Source organism: Pseudorasbora parva, chromosome 5, assembly GCF_024679245.1.
Source record: "Pseudorasbora parva isolate DD20220531a chromosome 5, ASM2467924v1, whole genome shotgun sequence".
Classification (NCBI taxonomy): Eukaryota; Metazoa; Chordata; class Actinopteri; order Cypriniformes; family Gobionidae; genus Pseudorasbora; species Pseudorasbora parva.
Window position 1 is genome coordinate 49,287,278 of NC_090176.1, and position 24,773 is coordinate 49,312,050.

The 24,773-nt window shown below is 39.9% G+C and overlaps 2 protein-coding genes across 2 annotated transcripts; both read right to left on the reverse strand.

Moving 5' to 3' along the window:
* Nucleotides 1–679: 679 nt before the first annotated feature.
* Nucleotides 680–23,271, reverse strand: LOC137075710 (proteinase-activated receptor 1-like). The gene is made up of 3 exons (XM_067444616.1): nt 23,162–23,271; nt 16,805–16,951; nt 680–1,797 (listed from the first exon to the last, which is right to left on the reverse strand). The coding sequence occupies exons 1-3, from the start codon at nt 23,223–23,225 to the stop codon at nt 725–727; spliced, it is 1,284 nt and encodes a 427-aa protein (XP_067300717.1). The 5' UTR covers nt 23,226–23,271; the 3' UTR covers nt 680–724.
* LOC137075711 (proteinase-activated receptor 1-like) lies at nt 13,086–14,153 on the reverse strand. The gene has a single exon (XM_067444617.1). It carries the CDS (start codon nt 14,036–14,038, stop codon nt 13,382–13,384), a length of 657 nt encoding a protein of 218 aa, XP_067300718.1. The 5' UTR covers nt 14,039–14,153; the 3' UTR covers nt 13,086–13,381.
* Nucleotides 23,272–24,773: the final 1,502 nt, after the last annotated feature.

A 24,773-nucleotide genomic window follows, 5' to 3' on the forward strand; every position in this document is an offset into this window, starting at 1 on the left:
TTTGGGGAGACCTAAACATTAAAACAAATACTTTATTACTACATTAGTAATTTCTCGCTAGAAATGACATCAAAGGTGGAAAATATTGGTAAAAAAAAACCATACATTTACAAACAAACTGACCAGCAAACGCAACTTTCGGACACCATCTTTTTCCCCAGCTCAGCTGTCACTGAATGGAAAGCACAGGATTGTGGGATATCAAAGGCAGTGAAGGATACATGTATGCTGCCTTCAAAACTCGATCAGATGAAGGTATCTCAGGAGACAGGAAGTGTCCTCCAGAGGAGCATTTTCCAGGTTTCTGATGCAGAGCCATAGTGTGTGTATGTCTGAATTAAAAGTATAGTTTAGGCGTTAGTTTATTAACATTGGGTAAACATATTAACACTGTGAGCTAGATGATTGCGTGATCACAACCTCTGTGCAAATGCAATATTATTTATTAATACAGATGGATATAGGTGACATACATTATATAAAATACAGACAATATATTATGCATTATACTGCTACAAAACAGAAGCGACATAGTCAACGCACGGCATGCTATAGTACTAAATTGAATGATATAATGTGTGCACAGAGAAATTAAACACCAAAAATTCCTTGCATGGTTAATACTGACAGATAAATGCAGTGTAATGAACCTGTCAAGCTAGATTGAAGAGTTGTTATTTTAAGACTTTTTTCTTAGGTATTGCGCAGCTGTAGTGAGAGCATTTCAGGAGTTCCCTCTTTTTGCCTTTCTGCACCTAAACAGAGATCTGATTCGCTGTCGACACTGAGACGAGCCGTAGTAGTACAGAAGGGGATCCAGAAAAACACTTGCGCTCCCCAAACACACAGCCAACATGTAAGCAGCATATGATGAAACTCCCACCTCAGTGTTTCCTCCAGTAGCTAAATTAACACAGTGGTACAACCGGATGCCATTGGTTGGAGCAAAACACACCACAAACTCAAACAGCACAGCAGAAGCCATAATCACAGCTTTCCTTTTGATGCCTGAAGGTGATGATGATGCTACGCGTTTAGACTTTGCACTGAGTACATATATGATAGTAAAGTAGCTCACTAAGGTGATGACCAGCGGCAAGAAGTAGTAGAGGCAGGAGAGGATGGAGAACTGGTAGACATACTGCAGCACCGAAGAGTCGTTTTGGAGCAGTACATCTCGACAAGTGACGCCCACATCCTTAATGTTGACTGTTTGTCTCATTGAGAGAAGTGGCACAGTACCAGCGATCGCCATCAGCCAGACCAGCACACACACACACGAGGCTTTCCTTGTGGTCCTCCAGGTTAGAGAGGCGATGGGAAGCGCCACAGCCAGCAGTCTGTCCACACTTATGCACATCATCAGCAGTATGGAGCAGTACATGTAGCAGAAATAAGCTGTACTGAACACACGGCACGCCACCTCACCGAACACCCAATCTGAGTTGTTCAGCCGGTAGTAGATCTTCAGAGGCAGCAGAAGGGTGAAGAGCAGGTCCACACAGGCCAGTTGAGACATGTAGATTACAGCTGGTTTCTTTACTTGAATCTTACAGAACATCACCACGGCCAAAGCGTTCAGGGGCAAACTAATGAGGAGGACGAAGATGTACCATAACGGCATGGTGCGTGAGATAATTAAGCCTTCGAGAAACAAAGCAGAATTTAATGAGAAGTTCCCTATATTTAGCTCTGGGATTTCTATTGTAAAGTTGTAATAAAACCCATAATCTAATGGTTCATGAGACATGAAGTATGCTTCTATCCTAGATGAAGTAAGTCCAGGGCAGTCAGAATCTGTAATCAGAACAAAACACAATGAGTGAAGGTCATATAATTATTAAAAAAGTAAGCATGAGATCCACCCCTAAACATTACAATCGCTGGGGTGTTAGCGGATCATACAAAAACTTTACAAATTAAATGTATGCATTTATGCGAATAAGCCACAGATTCTGCAAAACGGAAACAGTTTTGTCGTGAGATTGTGTTGCATATTACTCTTGGTACTGTGCTGTTGAAGAGTTGGAGGGTTAGGGCTGGTTCTGTAGTAAGATCAAGCACCCTCAAGCGGGCCGCAATTCAGGAACTGATATTGTTCATCTGTTTTGAATGGAAGCCCGTTTCTATGGAAGCCCGTTTATATAGATTTGTTAAAATAAAATAAAAAATAAAAAGAGTAATTGCGACTTTTTATCTCAGAATTCTGACTGAGAAAAGGTTATTTTAGCTTGAGTGCCGCGTTTATAAAGCCGTGTCATGCACGATACTCTGCAAATGTATGGAAGAGATACGAGCGCCACAGTCTAATGGTCTGGGGCGATGTTTATAATTATAAATATATTTAGCAATATAAAAGTATAGCGCAATAGAATTAAAAACACATCCTGTGTGGCAATTGCTTATTTCCACGCAATTAAAGTTTCATTCATTGCTACAGTAACATGTAGGCTTCCATTCTGTTTTCTTTTCAAATTATCACTCAACAGTAGAAACATTAAAATGTAAGCAATTTATTTAAAGTGAAAAGATAAAAAAGTAATTTAATACTATCTATCTGTCTGTCTGTCTGTCTGTCTGTCCGTCCGTCCGTCCGTCCGTCCGTCTGTCTGTCTATCTATCTATCTATCTATCTATCTATCTATCTATCTATCTATCTATCTATCTAGTTAATCATCCATCCATCCATCCAAACTGTACCCCCCCCCCCCCCCGCCCAGTTGATACTGTACTAATATATTGATAAATTTTTTTTAAACAAATTAAACTTTAAAACAAAGTTTATTTTATTTATTTTCCACCATCATTTGCAAATAAATTCTTAAAAAATCCGACCACGTGATTTCCTGGATTTCTTTTTCTCATTCTGTTTCTTATAGTTGAAGTTTCATCATATTTTACCTAAGATGAAAATTATAGGTACACTTAGAGTGAACATATTTAGAGAGTTTGCTAACCGTTTTGTTTTCAGAGAGTTTAAAGTAACTGAGAGAGGTACACAGGTACACCTCTCTCATCTTTTTAAGTGGGAGAACTTGCACATTTGGTGGCTGACTAAATACTTTTTTGCCCCACTGTACATATAAATGCTGGATTCACTCTGCAGAAATATGACAAGAAGACAGCAATGTAAAAGCAGACTGATTAAAAAAATTCACAGCTAAATATTTTTTAAATTCTTGAAATTACAATTATTGGTAAAATGAATGACTTGTAAATAATCTTAAATGTCTTACTGTAAACTACTATGTAGGAGCCGTTGCTTAGCGTACAGATCTTTACTGGACCATCCTCAGTCATTTCAGAAGCTTTCGCCTTAGTGGTTTCATTCAGGTACTGGACATCTGGAACATGGTCAGAATAGTCCGAATCTGTGATCAACACAAAAAAACAAAAAAAAACCTTAGTGAAAGCTCTCATAATACCACCAGAGAATAATAAGGAGAACCTGGACACATCTGAGAAAAGGCTTTCTTTGCTTTTTATCCAATACAAATTATCGCAGGCCTACTGATACTGTGTGGCTGTGTCCCAGTTTAAAGCCGCACTTGGCTACTTTTGCTCTCGGGGTCCCCCTACAGTTTGGAAAAAATAATGTCCTCAACTACTGTAAGATCTGTCATCCTACAACAGGGGATGCCATCGGGCGTGCATTTGTTGACATGACAGCCCTGATAGCCCTGAACTAGTGATGCGCGGTTCGTCTCATAACCCGCGGACCCCGTATGTCTGTTTAATGGTCGCGGGTGCGGGGCGGGTTGTAAAAATATATACAGTGATGCGGGGCGGGCCAAATAACTTGATATAAATAACATAAAAGCGTCCCGCGGGACGGTGCAGCACTAACAGTTCCCCTGAACACTGCAGGAGGAGTTCACATGCAGGTGTTCTTCTGGCGGCGCGTGTGAAATGTCTTCATCCCAGGTACAGTCAGTGGCATATGTTTCCGCATGTCATATGAATATAATTTCATGGGTTTTATTTTTTTCAAACGCCAAATAATCACGATGCTCACGTTTACAAGCCAGCGTCATTATAGTAGTCTATTGGTTAGCGTTTTACAGAATCTATGATACTTCAGTTCAATGTTTGAGTGGTCGGTAATCACCATAACAACCAGGACAGCATCGGTCGGGCACGCCTCCTTCAGCTCACGCCGACGAGCAAACGCTGGTCACATGTTGATCCTCGTCCTGCCTTTAATCACATCACTTTTTCGTTTCCTCTTATTGCTTTCCTCCAACAAAACCTTTTCTTTCTTATTTGTCTGTGCTGCTTCGGACATGACTATATTATCCGACGAACAAAGTTGGGCTCGCACGTCTGAATTTAAGGAAGTGTGTGTGTTGGTGGAAGTGACGTATATGCCGTAAAACAGTCGAATTTTGTAGTTCTTTTTGTTCTCGGGTTACTACCCGAAACCCGAAGTTTAAAAGTACGATTAAAAACGATACAGACCCCATCAGGCTATGGCAGACATGTCATTCAACCTATTGTAAGTCGATTTATCATCACAAGAGTCCTAAAAAATATATTTTGAAGGTTGAAAAGTTACCTAGTGCTGCTTTTAATGCTGCATCCGAAGGTCGGCCCGAGCGTTGTTAAAGGGGACGGTCTAGCCTACAGAGAACTGTTCTTGTCGCCTAACTCTGACAGCTGCCGTTGGTGAGTGACAGTAACATTTGTACTAGACTTTTTTGAAAGTTATATTAAACTGTAATATATAAAACAAAATAGCGAACTCTCTAAATATGTTCACAATCATAAAGAGTATAAACTATATATAATCGCATCTTAGAAATATCAGTTCAGTTTAGTTTTGTTTTATGGCGCACATTTAAAAACTGTAAATAGAAACGCAGATAAAAATGAGGACAGTTCAAGTGTTAAAGGAACACACCACCATTTTCATAAATAGGGCTTATTTCTTACTTCTTTCCTACATTTAGATATGCACTTTTTGTGTCAGTGCATGCATTGTTTTAGTTTAGCAGGGTCGCCGCTAGCTTAGCTTAGCATAATAAATGGAATTTCATGTTGCCAGCTAGCATGTCCCGAGTAAAAGTGATCCAAAACATAAAAAAACACCTAATTGCTTCTTGTGGCCTGTGTATTCACAACAAATACAAACAGCGATGCAGATTCAGACTAGGCGATTTCCTAGGCAGATATTGACTTGGGACTATATTATGGGGAAGCACAGGCAAAGCACGGCTCTCATCCTCACGTCCTCCGGCTGTTGAGTGATCGCAATGAGTTGCGTGATATCTCTGCTTCGCCTGTGCTTCCCCATAATATAGTCCCAAGTCAATATCTGCCTAGGAAATCGCCTAGTCTTTATCTGCATCGCTATTTGTACTCGTGAATACGCAGGCCACAAGAAGCAAGGTGAGTTTTTTTTTTTGGATCACTTTTACTCTAATCTGCATCGCAAGTAAAGGCATCTTTACACAGCAAACGCGGTACAGAAACCGATTCTGAAGGCGGCATAAAATCCCAAAAATGTGCATTTACACAGACCGTTTAATCCTTCTCTGAAGCGGCATACATTCATTTACACAGGAATTAAAATCGCGGGTAACAATGCGTTGAATATTATTTAAAACTACAGTTTTAACAAAGTTTTATAAATTAATTTAAAACAAATAATGAAATGTATAAAAATAGACCTAAAATAAAAATACGGAATTTTAAATAGTTTTGTTCTGCCTGCTATAAAGTGCTTTTGATGTTCGGCATAATTCTGTAGGTCTAGCCTTCTGTAATTCTGCAATTCTTCAATTGTAGGCTACGGTATAGTTATTTTATATTTCTTAATAAAATTGTGCCTGATTGACAATGCTATAAAGTAAGTATAGCCTACATTATTACCGGTGGTCCAAAGTTTTTTTCAAAGAAACAGAAAGTCACTAGAGCATTCACAACATGTAGGCTACAGGGGCGTCGCATCTGTGGGGGATACACCCACTCTTTTCTCGGTGACAGGTTTCAACACCGCTCTTTTTCTGCAGTTTTGCAAAAACACCAGCTACTGCAGTCGCTCCCCCGTTTCTCTGGCCGCTCTGTGTCTGCGCTCGCAGCGGCTGCTTCCCCTTTAAATATGTTGTTGCATTGTGAAAAGTTTCGGTGCATAGGACGGACCTGTCCGCGGTCGCTCTCCGTGGTTCTGACCAAAGAAGAGCGATCTGGAATCTCCATTATCGCACCAGGCTGCATACCCCATCTCTCTGTGCCCATAGACTGTAAAAGTGGTCAGGAATGTAATATCTCCCCAAAACAAAGTTTAGTTCTCAGCTCGTATAACATGAGCCCGAATATTTGACAATTCTGTATAATTGTGAACAGAAAAACGTTACACACGTCAATCCATTAGCTACTGACGATTTTTGTTCGCGTCTTTATTAAATAGGCCTATATAGCCTACAGACAGTTAGGCTATTTAATTAAAAAATAATGTTATAGGCTAATATTTAAACATAGCCTAACTATGACATTATAGTTTACTTTAACCCTTTGTCCAACGAAATTAAGCGCCGGCGCATTCCGTTCCTTTATGACAGCGGGAACATTCACTCTGTATTTTTTTGCCACATGATACAGATAGCCTAGGTGATATACATAATTATAAACTATACATTTTCTACTTTTATGTCACAATAACAAACAAAGGCCGTGGATTCTGGGAATATTGTTTATGCACTTCAAAATTTCCAAACGCTGTCTTAATTCATTTTTTTTTTTATTAGGCTAATAAAAAATGTTCAAAAGCATTTCTAAATTCAGTAATTATTTCCAAAAAACGAATTTTCGAGCCAAAATAACGAAATGGTAAAAACTACCACCATGCAAATTAAATTTAGCCCTTCTGTCGCTAACCCGACTGGGGAACGGTAATAAGCTAAATGTTCTAAATAAATATGCACATAGTCTAATCATAATGATAATTAAAAAATACACAACTTTAAATAAACAAAAATATTCTACAATGTTGCTTATAGACAAATTACAACAATCCCATAATGATTGAGTAGCTTGGCTATAGCCTATTTCAATTTGTTAAGCTGCACTATGCCTAAGGGAAAAATCCAAACTTCAGTCTATTTAACGACATGTATGGACAGTAGGACAATATATCAGAAAATATCAAATCTAATATAAAATATCCTTCTCTCAAAGAGATTATAATACTGGGTTGCAGTGACGCCGACTGGGTACAGCATTTACCGTTTCTGAGGGGAAATGTTGCAGTGCGTTGATCTTGCCTGTCTTTTCAAAGGAAAATTACAATCGGCGAACACTACAGTGGTTAGCTTGACGATGTGAGTACAGAAAGCATTTACTTTAATTCCTCAATGGTTTGTCTTCTTGCTGCTTCTTGATTCTCGCGACTAGCTGGCTGACAGGCGGTTGTCATGACAATGATGTAGTTTAAGGCGGCACAAGTTCGCGTTCATTTACACTGAATCAAAACCGCTTCTATGTCGCCTTTGATACTAGGGGCCGAGGTGGGTCAGACCCGGCATATTTTAAGTCTGCTTTAATGCGGCATCGCGTCTTTACACAGAATTTTGTGCAGACACAGACCCGCGTTAGACCCGCCTTAACTCGGCTGTGTAAAGATGCCTTAATACGGTGGTGGTGGTGGTGGGGGTTTGTGATCAGTTTTACTCGGGACATGCTATCTGCCCACAATATCTAAATGTAGGAAAGAAGTTGAATAAGCTCTATTTCTAAAAACGGTGGAGTGTTCCTTTAAAACATGACTTCAGACAGAGAGGAAGTCGATCTGATATAAAGTTGGATCTTGTTCCACAGTGTGGGGTCTGCCATGTCGAAAGCTCGACTACCCCTTGATTTTAGCCGGGTTCTAGGTAAGTTATCTAATATAGCCTGACAAGCCAGACCCACATCGAGATGTTTGGTCTGGAAACTCACCATTGACGGCTCAATCCGAGGGGCGGATAAACGGTTGTCTTTCAAACTCCCTCTGCACGCGATAGGATAGCGCTACCACCAACCAGAGCAACGAAGGTGAAGCAGAGCTCCCTGACAGATTAAACATTCGCCATATCCGGTCGCTAAACTCCGAACACATCTTCCCTTTTTAAGAATGACTTCAGTGCCGTTCTTTGTTCTTTTCTCAGAGAAAAGCTTAACTCCAAGTCTTCCAGAGTCGCGGTCAAAGCTGATTCGAAAGACCGCCCGCCAGTTTCTGTGTTTACTAGAAGCACGCAAACGCAACTCGGCTGTCGTCATTATGGCCCCGCCCGCTGACTCTATACACGATATGTGATTGGCCCGTCCAGATTGTGAGGAATTCTTTCACAGTAGGCTACTAATCAGTAGCAGCATTCTGTTTCACTGCACTTCGTCACTCAGGAAAAAATCCTACAGAGGACAAACCTTTCACCGTTTTCTGGAGGATAAGGGATTACATGGAGAAGATTAAAAAAATTTCAGAAGGGTCCTGGTCGTAATTTCTGCATTTTACTACAGAGACGAAGTTCGAAAGACTCAAGCAATAGCAAGACTGGGACATGTCAAGTCAGCTTTATTTAGCGCTTTTACAATACCGATTGTTCCAAAGCAGCTTCACGGTGTTAAACTGGACAATATTGCAACAAAATTTGATTCGGCTGCAGTCATTCTGGAGAAAACGGTGATGTTATCAGCTTATTTTAATCTATCATATAGTGTCAACGTGGACAGATCAGTATTATAGTTGATACAGTTAATTTACATGTGGGAGATATGTGTATGTGTATGTTTGTTACACACAGCAGGCAGAAAGTGAGTGAAACAGAATGCTGCTACTGATTACCGTATCGGAGTCCAGCTTCCGGGTTTGTGTACCCCACAACAGCGTTAGAGTTTCAAAATGGCCGCCAGGTGAATAAGGCGAATACAGCTCAGAAGGGTATTGAGAGTTCCTAGACGACACTTGCTGGCAGATTCAATTTGCTGCCTCTAGGTTGCGTCTAGATTTCTAGGGCTAGGTATCTAACGTTTCAGGAGAAGTTTTGTTTCAGATCTAAGGCTTCTAGTGGGAGATATTAATGGAGTAAGTCCGACAAATAAGAAGGTGCTTTTGATCAGGACTGAGGTTGATTAACAGATTTACGCAAAAATAATGTATCTGATCCATTGTTACAGTTTAATCTATTGGATGTTTTCATCCCGAACATAACGAAAGGGTAGTGAATTTGAACAACACACAAGAGTTAAAGACAGTCTCACAGGTCTGGAACAACATGAGATGAGTAAACAATTACAATTTTCATTTTTGGGTGAACTATCACTTAAAGATAGACATCAAAATCACTTTTTATGCATATTGATCTGATAATCGACTTACCGTAATTGTTGGCAGTGCGCGTGTATGCAATTACAACTAAAATTATGATTATTTTAATTCCCATGATGATCTGCTGTCTATTTCTATCGCCAGATGTTTCTCTCCAGAAATCTTCATCCGCATGTGAGTTAATGAAGTCTGAGCCAGACGTTTATTTGAATCTTTTCCCTGAGCCGAGCCAATGTCTGAACCTAGAATCACTTATTTTTAGGCTCTTTAAAGTGAACATGGAAAATATTTCTTGTATTTGTTCCCCTGAGACTAATAATAATTTATTTTGGGAATGTCCCAAGAACAGTTATTCATCTAACTTTCGAAAGATATGTTATGCTAAAATGTTTTTCATTTGATGCCAGGATCGGAGTGACCATACACACAGAAAAAAAGGGTGTCAGAATTGAACCTTTAGGGGTACAACAGCTTGTCGCTGGGGCAGTACCCTTAAAAGGACATCTTTTGTACCATTTTTACCACAAAAAGGTTCATAGTAGTACCTTAAGGTACCCATCATTTGTACTCAAAGGTACTAATATGCACTTTTTAGGAGGTACAAAGATGTCCTTTTAAGGGTGCTGCCCCAGCGACAAGCTGTTGTACCCCTAAAGGTTCAATTCTGACACCCTATTTTTCTGTGTGTATGAAGAATTGGGAGATTTCCTCACTTCCAAATAATAAAAAGCCATCAGGAAGACAATAACAGAGTTTTTATATAGGGGTGTGACATGGCATTAATAGATCAGCATAGTCGCTAAACCATACTGTCTGATATCATTTGAATTCACTTTTTTATTTGTTTTTAGTGTTTTTCAGTCGTTTGCTTAAAACGTTTAGCTAATATGTTATTCCAGTAGAAACTTAAGTATTTTTGGGCATTAAATCAAACCTTTTGCACCGTTCCCACCTGGTGGAATGACCTGCCGATCTCAATTCGTGCTGCCGAGTCTGTAGCCATTTTTAAAAAACATCTTAAGACACATCTCTTCCAATTGCACTTGACCAATACAGAATAGCACTTAACTATCCATTAATTTATGTTTCTTTGTCCCAAAAAAACAAAACAACAACAACAACTGTGTACTGTGCTAATTAACTGAGACTTCTTACAGCTCTTACAGGTTGTTGGCCTTGTTTGTTTCGTTGCTTCTATTACTCTCCCCTTTTTTTAAGTCGCTTTGGATAAAAGCGTCTGCTAAATGATTAAATGTAAATGTAAATCAAACCTTTTGCATCCGTCCTCATGGACAGTTTGCCTTTTCATTTTTTTAAATGATCATTTTACTTGTGATATCATGATCATTTTACTTGTGAACTCAATAAATGTTTGCACAAGTGTGTATTTTTATTGGAATTTTACTATTTCACCCCCATTTCTATTAATAAATCTATTTTGCACTAAGTATACAAGTTACACTCAGGACATTAAGGACAAAAAATGTCCCCATCAAAAATGTAGTTTTTTATCCCAGGGCCATTAAACCATAAAAAGGTGCAGTGTTTGTTAAAAGGCTTTCATTCTGCTGGCTATAGGCTTCAACATTGTATACAGTGGGTACGGAAAGTATTCAGACCTCCTTACATTTTTCACTGTTTGTTATATTGCAGACATTTGCTAAAATAATTTAAGTTCATCATTAATGTACTAGCCTGACAAGCCAGACCCATATCAAGATGTTTGGTCTGGAAACTCACCATTGACGGCTCAATCCGAGGGGCGGATAAACGGTTGTCTTTCAAACTCCCTCTGCACGCGATAGGATAGCGCTACACCAACCGGAGCAACGAAGGTGAAGCGGAGCTCGTTGACAGATTAAACATTTGCCGTATCCGGTCTGCAAAACTCTGAACACATCTTCCCTTCTTAAAGCAGCACTAGGTAACTTTTCTACCTTCATAATATATTTTCAAGACTCTTGTGATGATACATCAACCTACAATAGGCTGAATGACACGTCTGCCTACTTTTAAACTTCGGGTTTCGAGTAGTAACCCGAGAACAAAAAGAACTACAAAATTCGACTGTTTTACGGCATATACGTCACTTCCTTAAATTCGGACGTGCGAGCCCAACTTTGTTCGTCAGATAATATAGTCATGTCCAAAGCAGCACAGACAAAAATAAGAAAGCAAAGGTTTTGTTGGAGGAAAGCAATAAGAGGAAACGAAAAAGTGATGGGATTAAAGGCAGGACGAGGATCAACATTGGACCAGCGTTTGCTCGTCGGCGTGAGCTGAAGGAGTATCATATAGATTCTGTAAAACGGTAACCAATAGACTACTATAATGACGCTGGCTTGTAAACGTGAGCATTGTGATTATTTGGCGTTTGAAAAAAATAAAACCCATGAAATTATATTCATATGACATGCTGAAGCATATGCCACTGACTGTACCTGGGATGAAGACATTTCACACGCGCCGCCAGAAGAACACCTGCATGTGAACTCCTCCTGCAGTGTTCAGGGGAACTGTTAGTGCTGCACCAACCCGCGGGACACTTTTATGAAGTTATTTGGCCCGCCCTGCACCACTGTACGCACACGCGACCATTAAATAGACATACGGGGTCCGTGGGTTATGAGACGACCCGCGCATCACTAGTTCAGGGCTATCAGGGTTGTCATGTCAACAAATGCACGCGCGATGGCATCCCCTGATGTAGGATGACAGAGCTTACGACAGAAGTTGAGGACATTATTTTTTCCAAACTGTAGGGGGACCCCGAGAGCAAAAGTACCCAGTGCTGATTTAAGAATGACTTCAGTGCCGTTCTTTGTTCTTTTCTCAGAGAAAAGCTTAACTCCAAGTCTTCCAGAGTCGCGGTCAAAGCTGATTCGAAAGACCGCCGTTCGCCAGTTTCTGTGTTTACTAGAAGCACGCAAACGCAGCTCGGCCGTCATTATGTTAAGCCCCACCCACCGACTCTATAAACGATGTGATTGGCCCGATTAGAGATTGGCGTTTACAGCTCAGAAGTGTACTGAGAGTTGCTAGACGCTGAGGCAAATTAGATTTGCTGCCACTAGGGTGCATCTAGATTTCTAGGCTATTAAACCTCCCGTTCTTCACGTGTTTTCGAAGCTTTGATTATGTTTGCAGTGTGCAATATAACATGAGTTCATGTTTCGCATGTAAAACACAGTATTTTTCACACAATTTACTTATCTGTACAGCGCTGTTTCCTCTGTCCTAAAAACGGCCTGATGATTTCCTTGTTCTATGAAGTCCCTCCTTCAGAAACACGTAACGAGTTCTGATTGTGCCAGCGCTTCCCGTGTTGTGATTGGACAGCAGCTTAGCGCACTTTGCCCGGAAAGGTCCCGCCTCTTACCATAACGGGGAGATGCAAGCGCTGAATGCGCGCTCTTCTCCACATGGGAGAGCAACGAGACCACGCCCCCTATTTTGCGTGTACTTGTGGGCGGAGGGTTAGTCAACAAACGGTTCTAGTGACGTCATTACAGCAGGAAGTGCAGAGGTGTAGTCCAAACCGGCCGTTCGCTGTAGGCTTTGAAAGGGAACTTCTGTTAAATAAAATATCTCGCTTGGCATTGAAATTTGAGCTTTATAATTTTACAGGTATTATTTATGCTCTAACAGCAACATTACACACTAACTAAAGTTTGAAAGATGGAATCGCGAATAACCGGACCTTTATCACTGTGAGCTAGATGATTGCGTGATCACAACCTCTGTCCAAATGCAATATTATTTATTAATACAGATGGATATAGGTGACATACATTATATATGCATGTATGATAATATACAGATAATATATTATGCATTATACTGCTACAAAACATTCACTAACATAATACAGTAGCTACATAGTCAATGCACGGCATGCTAAAGTACTAAATTGAATAATATATCAGTGCACAGAGAAATTAAACACCAACACTTCAGTCCATGTTGGTTAATACTGACAGATAAATACAGTTATGTAGTGAACCTGTCAAGCTAGATTTAAGAGTTGTTATTTTAAGACTTTTTTCTTAGGTATTGCGCAGCTGTAGTGAGAGCATTTCAGGAGTTCTCTCTTTTTGCCTTTCTGGACCTAAACAGAGATCTGATTCGCTGTCGACACTGAGACGAGCCGTAGTAGTACAGAAGGGGATCCAGAAAAACACTTGCGCTCCCCAAAAACACAGCCAACATGTAAGCAGCATATGAAGAATCTCCCACCTCAATGTTTCCTCCAGCTAAATGAACACAGTGGTACATCAGGATGCCATTGGTTGGAGCAAAACACACCACAAACTCAAACAGCACAGCAATAGCCATAATCACAGCTTTCCTTTGGATGCCTGAAGGTGATGATGATGCTACATGTTTAGACTTTGCACTGAGTACATATATGATAGTAAAGTAGCTCACTAAGGTGATGACCAGCGGCAAGAAGTAGTAGAGGCAGGAGAGGATGGAGAACTGGTAGACATACTGCAGCACCGAAGAGTCGTTTTGGAGCAGTACATCATGACAAAAGATGCCCACATTGTTAATGTTGACTGTTTGTCTCATTGAGAGAAGTGGCACAGTACCAGCGATCGCCATCAGCCAGACCAGCACACACACACACGAGGCTTTCCTTGTGGTCCTCCAGTTTAGAGAGGCGATGGGAAGCGCCACAGCCAGCAGTCTGTCCACACTTATGCACATCATCAGCAGTATGGAGCAGTACATGTAGCAGTAGTAAGCTGCACTGAGCACACGGCACGCCACCTCACCGAACACCCAATCTGAGTTGTTCAGATGGTAGTGGATCTTCAGAGGCAGCAGAAGGGTGAAGAGCAGGTCCACACATCAGAGTCCTGCACGGGTCCATTTTTGGAGACCCGCCCCCGCCCGTACCCGCAAGGTTTAGCACCAGATCCGACCCGTGACCCGTGAAAATTTCAAAATTAAATCCGTACCCGCCCAGACCCGTTAATATTTGGCCCGTTACCCGACCCGTGCCCGCGATAAATCACACACGCTAAAACATTCAAATTAAAATGCTTTATTTTTTTATCCTACACCTCTCTCAACATCAACAGCGTCATGAATGGGCTAATGAAACAGGCAAAAGTGCCTTTAAAGACTCATTGTCAACAATTTCATATAGCTACTCCACTCACCAGCTTTACTTTTACTTCATCCATTGCTACTCCTGCAACGCTCGCTCCTTCTGCGCTACGAGAGGCATCAACAAAAGTTTCAATGTCGCAGTGGTGGTGACGTGATGGGTCAAATGGTATATCATTGTTGCGTGTATGTGTAATGGTAATTTGGACATAGAAATTGTAATAGCCTACAATATGTTGGATGGGGGAAGAAGGAGGCGGGAACCAGCGAACATTTAAAAGACTTTAACCAAACAAAACGAAAGTAACGTGAGTAGCCCTTCATGGACATCTCCCATGCGCACACGCATAATAAAACATAAACACAACTCAACGTCAAATCCAGGTCTGGTGATCTCTCGTCCTTATATGCTTCCGAGCTCCCTCAGAGGACTCGAGACCGGTGTGGCTCGCAGGTGACGCTCATTCACAATCACGCCCTGGTCTCTCTCTCTCTTGCTCTCGCGTTCACTTTGCCACAGAAATATTGCACATATTTTTCATCCGCCCATCCGCGCTACTACCCGCCCGCACAGAGTTAATTATCCGCCCGCATCCCCGCCCGTGAATTTTATAAATGTCATAATCCACCCGTTTTAGCCACTTTTATGCGGGTACCCGCGGATACCCGCGGGTACCCGACCCGTTGCAGGACTCTGCCACACATGCCAGGTGAGACATGTAGATTACAGCTGGTTTCTTCGCTTGAATCTTACAGGTGAACATCACCACGGCCAAAGCGTTCAGGGGCAAACTAATGATGAGGACGAAGATGTAGGATAATGGCATGATGTGTGTGACCATTAAGCTTTTGAGAAACAAAGCAGATTTTACTGAGATGTTCCATTCCTCTGATAAGTTCCCCATCTCTGGCACTGGGATTCCTGTTGTAAGGTTGTCATAAAACCTAAACACTACTGGTTCGCCAGGCCTAAAGGCTATCATCCCAGGTAAAGCAAGGCTAGGGCAATCAGAATCTGTAATCAGAACAAAACACAATGAGTGAAGGTCATATACCACTAAAATATACAATTATTTAAAAAGTGAGCATGAGATCCACCCCTAAACATTACAATCGCTGGGGTGTTAGCGGATCGTACAAAAACTTGAATGCATTTATGCGAATAAGCCACAGATTCTGCAAAACGGAAACAGTTTTGTCGTGAGATTGTGTTGCATATTACTCTTGGTACTGTGCTGTTGAAGAGTTGGAGGGTTAGGGCTGGTTCTGCAGTAAGATCAAGCACCCTCAAGCGGGCCGCAATTCAGGAACTGATATTGTTCATCTGTTTTGAATGGAAGCCCGTTTCTATGGAAGCCCGTTTCCACCATTAAATAAAAATAATAAAAAGAGTAATTGTGACTTTTTATCTCAGAATTCAGACTTTTTTTCCACAGAATTGCGAGTTATAAAGTCAGAATTCTGACTGAGAAAAGGTTATTTTAGCTTGAGTGCCGCGTTTATAAAGCCGTGTCATGCACGATACTCTGCAAATGTATGGAAGAGATGCGAGCGCAACAGTCTAGGGCGATGTTTATAATTATAAATATATTTAGCAATATAAAAGTATAGCGCAATAGAATTAAAAACACATCCTGTGTGGCAATTGCTTATTTCCACGCAATTAAAGTTTCATTCATTGCTACAGTAACATGTAGGCTTCCATTCTGTTTTCTTTTCAAATTATCACTCAACACTCAACTAACTATCTATCTATCTATCTATCTATCTATCTATCTATCTATCTATCTATCTATCTATCTATCTATCTATCTATCTATCTATCTATCTATCATCCATCCAGCCATCCTGTACCCCCCCCCCCCCAAGTTGATACTGTACTAATATATTGATGAAACAAATTTAAACAAATTAAACTTTAAAACAAAGTTTATTTTATTTATTTTCCACCATCATTTGCAAATAAATTCTTAAAAAATCCGACCACGTGATTTCCTGGATTTCTTTTTCTCATTCTGTTTCTTATAGTTGAAGTTTCATCATATTTTACCTAAGATGAAAATTATAGGTACACTTAGAGTGAACATATTTAGAGAGTTTGCTAACCGTTTTGTTTTCAGAGAGTTTAAAGTAACTGAGAGAGGTACACAGGTACACCTCTCTCATCTTTTTAAGTGGGAGAACTTGCACATTTGGTGGCTGACTAAATACTTTTTTGCCCCACTGTACATATAAATGCTGGATTCACTCTGCAGAAATATGACAATAAGACAGCAATGTAAAAGCAGACTGATTAAAAAAATTCACAGCTAAATATTTTTTAAATTCTTGAAATTACAATTATTGGTAAAATGAATGACTTGTAAATAAACTTAAATGTCTTACCGTACACTTCTATGTAGGAGCCGTTGCTTAGCCTACAGATCTTTACTGGACCATCCTCAGTCATTTCAGAAGCATTCGCCTTAGTGGTTTCATTCAGGTACTGGACATCTGGACCATAGTCAAAATAGTCCGAAGCTGTAATCAACACTAAAAAAAAAAAAAAACATTTGTGAAAGCTCATAATACCACCAGATAATAATTAGGAGAACCTGGACACATCTGAGAAAAGGCTTTCTTTGCTTTTTATCCAAAGCCAATTATCGCAGGCCTACTGATACTGAAACTGTGTCCCAGTTTAAAGGCTGCATCCTTTGAAGGTCGGCCCGAGCGTTGTTAAAGGGGACGGTCTAGCCTACAGAGAACTGTTCTTGTCGCCTAACTCTGACAGCTGCTGTTGGTGAGTGACAGTAACATTTGTACTAGACTTTTTTGAAAGTTATATTAAACTGTCTGAAAACAAAATAGCAAACTCTTTAAATATGTTCACAACCATCCATTTCTGTTTATCATAAAGAGTATAAACTATATATAATCGCATCTTAGAAATATCAGTTCAGTTCAGTTTTGTTTTATGGCGCACATTTAAAAAACTGCCACTGGCCGACCAAAGTGCTGTACACAAAGAAAAACTGTAAATAGAAACGCAGATAAAAAAGTGTTAGAGGAGCACACCACCATTTTCATGAATAGGGCTTATTTCTTACTTCTTTCCTACATTTAGATATGCACTTTTTGTGTCAGTGCATGCATTGTTTTAGTTTGGCAGGGTCGCCGCTAGCTTAGCTTAGCATAATAAATGGAATCCTATGTTGCCAGCTAGCATGTCCAGAATAAAAGTGATCCAAAACATAAAAAACCCACCTAATTGCTTCTTGTGGCCTGCGTATTCACAACAAATACAAATAGCGATGCAGATTAAGACTAGGCGATTTCCTAGGCAGATATTGACTTGGAGTTGGGACTATATTATGGGGAAGCACAGGCAAAGCACGGCTCTCATCCTCACGTCCTCCGGCTGTTGAGTGATCGCAATGAGTTGCGTGATATCTCTGCTTCGCCTGTGCTTCCCCATAATATAGTCCCAAGTCAATATCTGCCAAGGAAATCGCCTAGTCTTAATCTGCATCGCTATTTGTACTCGTGAATACGCAGGCCACAAGAAGCAATTAGGTGGGGGTTTTTTTGTGATAACTTTTACTATATTCATTACAGGGAGTGCAGAATTATTAGGCAAGTTTTTGAGGATTAATTTTATTATTGAACAACAACCATGTTCTCAATGAACACAAAAACTCATTAATATCAAAGCTGAATATTTTTGGAAGTTTTAGTTTTTAGTTTTAGCTATTTTAGGGGGATATCTGTGTGTGCAGGTGACTATTACTGTGCATAATTATTAGGCAACTTAACAAAAAACAAATTTATACCCATTTCAATTATTTATTTTTACCAGTGAAACCAATATAACATCTCAACATTCACAAATATACATTTCTGACATTCAAAAACCAAACAAAAACAAATCAGTGACCAATATAGCCACCTTTCTTTGCAAGGACACTCAAAAGCCTGCCATCCATGGATTCTGTCAGTGTTTTGATCTGTTCACCATCAACATTGCGTGCAGCAGCAACCACAGCCTCCCAGACACTGTTCAGAGAGGTGTACTGTTTTCCCTCCTTGTAAATCGCACATTTGATGATGGACCACAGGTTCTCAATGGGGTTCAGATCAGGTGAACAAGGAGGCCATATCATTAGATTTTCTTCTTTTATACCCTTTCTTGCCAGCCACGCTGTGGAGTACTTGGACGCGTGTGATGGAGCATTGTCCTGCATGAAAATCATGTTTTTCTTGAAGGATGCAGACTTCTTCCTGTACCACTGCTTGAAGAAGGTATCTTCCAGAAACTGGCAGTAGGACTGGGAGTTGAGCTTGACTCCATCCTCAACCCGAAAAGGCCCCACAAGCTCATCTTTGATGATACCAGCCCAAACCAGTACTCCACCTCCACCTTGCTGGCGTCTGAGTCGGACTGGAGCTCTCTGCCCTTTACCAATCCAGCCACGGGCCCATCCATCTGGCCCATCAAGACTCACTCTCATTTCATCAGTCTATAAAACCTGAGAAAAATCAGTCTTGAGATATTTCTTGGCCCAGTCTTGACGTTGCAGCTTGTGTCTTGTTCAGTGGTGGTTGACTTTCTGCCTTTCTTACCTTGGCCATGTCTCTGAGTATTGCACACCTTGTGCTTTTGGGCACTCCAGTGATGTTGCAGCTCTGAAATATGGCCAAACTGGTGGCAAGTGGCATCTTGGCAGCTGCACGCTTGACTTTTCTCAGTTCACGGGCAGTTATTTTGCGCCTTGGTTTTTCCACACGCTTCTTGCAACCTTGTTGACTATTTTGAATGAAACGCTTGATTGTTCGATGATCACGCTTCAGAAGCTTGGCTATTTTAAGACTGCTGCATCCCTCTGCAATATATCTCACTATTTTTGACTTTTCTGAGCCTGTCAAGTCCTTCTTTTAAACCATTTTGCCAAAGGAAAGGAAGTTGCCTAATAATTATGCACACCTGATATAGGGTGTTGATGTCATTAGACCACACCCCTTCTCATTACAGAGATGCACATCACCTAATATGCTTAATTGGTAGTAGGCTTTTCAGCCTATACAGCTTGGAGTAAGACAACATGCATAACGAGGATGATGTGGTCAAAATACTCATTTGCCTAATAATTCTGCACTCCCTGTATGCTAAGCTAAGCTAGAGTGCCAAACTTAAATAATGCATGCACTGAGACAAAAATGCATTTGCTCAAAATCTCTAAATGTAGGAAAGAAGTTGAATAAGCCCTATTTCTAAAAACGATGGAGTGTTCCTTTAAAACATGACTTGAATTCAGACAGAGAGGAAGTTGATATGATATAAAGTTGGATCTTGTTCCACAGTGTGGGGAAATCTCGACTACCCCTTGATTGTAGCCGGGTTCTAGGTATCTAACGTTTCAGGAGAAGTTTTGTTTCAGATCTAAGGCTTCTAGTGGGAGATACAGTATTGTTCAAAATAATAGCAGTACAATGTGACTAACCAGAATAATCAAGGTTTTTAGTATATTTTTTATTGCTACGTGGCAAACAAGTTACCAGTAGGTTCAGTAGATTCTCAGAAAACAAACAAGACCCAGCATTCATGATATGCACGCTCTTAAGGCTGTGCAATTGGGCAATTAGTTGAAAGGGGTGTGTTCAAAAAAATAGCAGTGTCTACCTTTGACTGTACAAACTCAAAACTATTTTGTACAAACATTTTTTTTTCCTGGGATTTAGCAATCCTGTGAATCACTAAACTAATATTTAGTTGTATGACCACAGTTTTTTAAAACTGCTTGACATCTGTGTGGCATGGAGTCAACCAACTTGTGGCACCTCTCAGCTGTTATTCCACTCCATGATTCTTTAACAACATTCCACAATTCATTCACATTTCTTGGTTTTGCTTCAGAAACAGCATTTTTGATATCACCCCACAGGTTCTCAATTGGATTAAGGTCTGGAGATTGGGCTGGCCACTCCATAACATTAATTTTGTTGGTTTGGAACCAAGACTTTGCCCGTTTACTAGTGTGTTTTGGGTCATTGTCTTGTTGAAACAACCATTTCAAGGGCATGTCCTCTTCAGCATAGGGCAACATGACCTCTTCAAGTATTTTAACATATGCAAACTGATCCATGGTTATTCTTCTATCCATTTTGATGGTTGTCTTCCGTTTTCTTCCACGTCTCTCTGGTTTTGCTCTCCATTTTAAGGCATTGGAGATCATTTTAGCTGAACAGCCTATCATTTTTTGCACCTCTTTATAGGTTTTCCCCTCTCTAATCAACTTTTTAATCAAAGTACGCTGTTCTTCTGAACAATGTCTTGAACGACCCATTTTCCTCAGCTTTCAAATGCATGTTCAACAAGTGTTGGCTTCATCCTTAAATAGGGGCCACCTGATTCACACCTGTTTCTTCACAAAATTGATGACCTCAGTGATTGAATGCCACACTGCTATTTTTTTTAACACACCCCTTTCAACTAATTCAACTAATTGCCCAATTGCACAGCCTTAAGAGCGTGCATATCATGAATGCTGGGTCTCATTTGTTTTCTGAGAATCAACTGAACCTATGGAGCCAGAATGGTGACTTTAAAATTTGGCATCACAAATTAAAATTGTCATTGAAAACAAAAGCAGAACTGAAAAAGGGAACATTGGCATTGAAAGATTTGCATTGAAAACAGTTGTATTGGCATTGAAACAAGTATTGGCACTGAAAAAATAAAATTATTAAAATATTACAATCGTATTCTTTTATTGAATTGGGATTTATTTGTATTTTTCAATGACAATCTTCAGAATTTTTCTTCATGTCACTGTTTTTCAGTGACAGTTTTTTTTTACAATGTCAGTTTTTTTTCAATGTCACTGATTTTCAGTTTCAACTTTCTGTCACTGTTTTGGCGTGGAGAGGGGCGGGGTCTGAGGGGAGGGGTAAGTAGAGCGTAGTTTGCATATCATTTGCATATAGGTATACTGAAGCCGTCACCAGCTCTGAAGCTGCATGACTAATGTCCAGTTTACCGGGAACTTCCAAGCCGCAAGTTTAAGTCTTTTTTTATATTTTTTATCTGCCATTTATATGTTTTCTCGTGCAACCTGGCCGGCTTGGTTAACTTTTAACGGCCGTTATGCTGTTTTGTTTTTTCCAACGTCGACTGGAACATGTAAATTAGCCTACTAACATTAGCCGTGTTGGCTAACTTAACTGTGGTTAATGCGGCTGTGTAAGTTACACTACTGACATTCCCAACCACACACACACACACCGGAGACAGACGTTACTCCTAGGGCCGCGAGTGTGCTTTTATCTGTATTTAATTTAGTTGTGCTGCTGCACAAGACCTCATAAACGTGCTAACGCAAAACGTTCAGCAGTATCACACCAGCACAGCAGAATCCAGTGCCGTCACATGAGCACCTTTAAATACAGATAGAAGCACATTTGCAGCCCTAGGAGTTACTGTGTAACGCTGCGTTTAAGCCGAACTAGCGGCTCTCCTGTGTGTGTGTGTGGTTGGGGATGTCAGTAGTGTTACACAGCCGGCGCCCTGCTGATTATCATGTCAGTGTTAACGTCACAGGCTATGTTACTGTTAGCCACTGTTGTGATGTACTCGACAGACACCTAACGTTAATTATTTTTTGCCAAACCGGACTTCTAGCCTTATTCTGTGCATATGGTGACCGGTGTTTATATTTGACCCTGCATTAACCACAGTTAAGTTAGCCAACACGGCGTTAGTAATTTACATGTTTCAGTTGACGTCGGGGGGGAAAAAAAAACAGCATAACGGCCGTTAAAAGTTAAGCAAACCGGCCAGGTTGCACGTGAATAAACATGTAAATGGCAGATGAAAAAAACAGACTTGCGGCTTGGAAGTTCCCGGTAAACTGGACATTAGTCATGCGGCTTCAGAGCTGGTGACGGCTTCAGTAGGCTATGCCTATATGCAATGATATGCAAACTACGCTCTACTTACCCCTCCCCTCAGACCCCGCCCCTCTCCACGCCAAAACAGTGACAGAAAGTTGAAACTGAAAATCAGTGACATTGAAAAAAAACTGACATTGTAAAAAAAAAACTGTCACTGAAAAAGAGTGACATGAAGAAAAATTCTGAAGATTGTCATTGAAAAATACAAATAAATCCCAATTCAATAAAAGAATACGATTGTAATATTTTAATAATTTTATTTTTTCAGTGCCAATACTTGTTTCAATGCCAATACAACTGTTTTCAATGCAAATTTTTCAATGCCAATGTTTCCTTTTTCAGTTCTGCTTTTGTTTTCAATGACAATTTTAATTTGTGATGCCAAATTTTAAAGTCACCATTCTGGCTCCATATGAACCTACTGGTAACTTGTTTGCCACGTAGCAATAAAAAAATATACGAAAAACCTTGATTATTCTGGTTAGTCACATTGTACTGCTATTATTTTGAACAATACTGTATTAATGGAGTACGTCCGACAAATAAGAAGGAGCTTTTGATCAGGACTGAGGTTGATTAACAGATTTAAGCAAAAATAATGTATCTGATCCATTGTTACAGTTTAATCTATTGGATGTTTTCATCCCGAACATAACGAAAGGGTAGTGAATTTGAAGAGTTAAAGACAGTCTCACAGGTCTGGAACAACATGAGATGAGTAAACAATTACAATTTTCATTTTTGGGTGAACTATCACTTAAAGATAGACATCAAAATCACTTTTTATGCATATTGATCTGATAATCGACTTACCGTAATTGTTGGCAGTGCGCGTGTATGCAATTACAACTAAAATTATGATTATTTTAATTCCCATGATGATCTGCTGTCTATTTCTATCGCCAGATGTTTCTCTCCAGAAATCTTCAACTGCAAATGAGTTAATGAAGTCTGAGCCAGATGTTTATTTGAATCTTTTCCCTGAGCCGAGCCAATGTCTGAACCTAGAATCACTTATTTTTAGGCTCTTTAAAGTGAACATGGAAAATATTTCTTGTATTTGTTCCCCTGAGACTAATAATCATTTATTTTGGGAATGTCCCAAGAACAGTTATTCTTGTTAAATTTCGAAACTGATGTCATGCTAAAAAAAAATTCATTTGATTTCCTCACTTCCAAATAATAAAAAGCCATCAGGAAGACAATAACAGAGCTTTTATATAGGGGTGTGACATGGCATTAATAGATCAGCATAGTCGCTAAACCATACTGTCTGATATCATTTGAATTCACTTTTTTATTTGTTTTTAGTGTTTTTCAGTCGTTTGCTTAAAAAGTTTAGCTAATATGTTATTCCAGTAGAAACTTAAGTATTTTTGGGCATTAAATCAAACCTTTTGCATCCGTCCTCATGGACAGTTTGCCTCTTCTTTTTTTTAATGATAATTTTTCTTGTGATATCATGATCATTTTCATTCATTTTCATCATAATAATTTTACTTGTGAACTCAATAATTGTTGGCACAAGTGTGTATTTTTATTGGAATTTTACTATTTCACCCCCATTTCTATTAATAAATCTATTTTGCACTAAGTATACAAGTAACACTCAGGACATTAAGGACACAAAATGTCCCCATTAAAAATGTAGTTTTTTATCCCAGGGCCATTAAACCATAAAAAGGTGCAGTGTTTGTTAAAAGGCTTTCATTCTGCTGGCTATAGGCTTCAACATTGTATACAGTGGGTACGGAAAGTATTCAGACCTCCTTACATTTTTCACTCTTTGTTATATTGCAGACATTTGCTAAAATAATTTAAGTTCATTTTTTTTCTCATTAATGTACTAGCCTGACAAGCCAGACCCACATCAAGATGTTTGGTCTGGAAACTCACCATTGACGGCTCAATCCGAGGGGCGGATAAACGGTTGTCTTTCAAACTCCCTCTGCACGCGATAGGATAGCGCTACACCAACCAGAGCAACGAAGGTGAAGCGGAGTTGACAGATTAAACTTTCGCCATATCTGGTCGGCAAAACTCCGAAAACATCTTCCCTTTTTAAGAATGACTTCAGTGCTGTTCTTTGTTCTTTTCTCAGAGAAAAGCTTAACTCCAAGTCTTCCAGAGTCGCGGTCAAAGCTGATTTGAAAGACCGCTAGTTCGCCAGTTTCTGTGTTTACTAGAAGCACGCAAACGCAACTCTGCTGTCATTATGTTAAGCCCCGCCCACCGACTCTATACACGATGTGATTGGCCCGACCAGAGTTTGGCGTTTACAGCTCAGACGTATTGAGTTGCTAGACACTGGAGGCAAATTAGAAAAACACAGAATTGTTGACATTTTTGTAAAGCAAATACTATATTATAGAGCCAATTGGATAAATTATGCAGCTATAATTTAGTTGGTGTTTTGGTATGGATT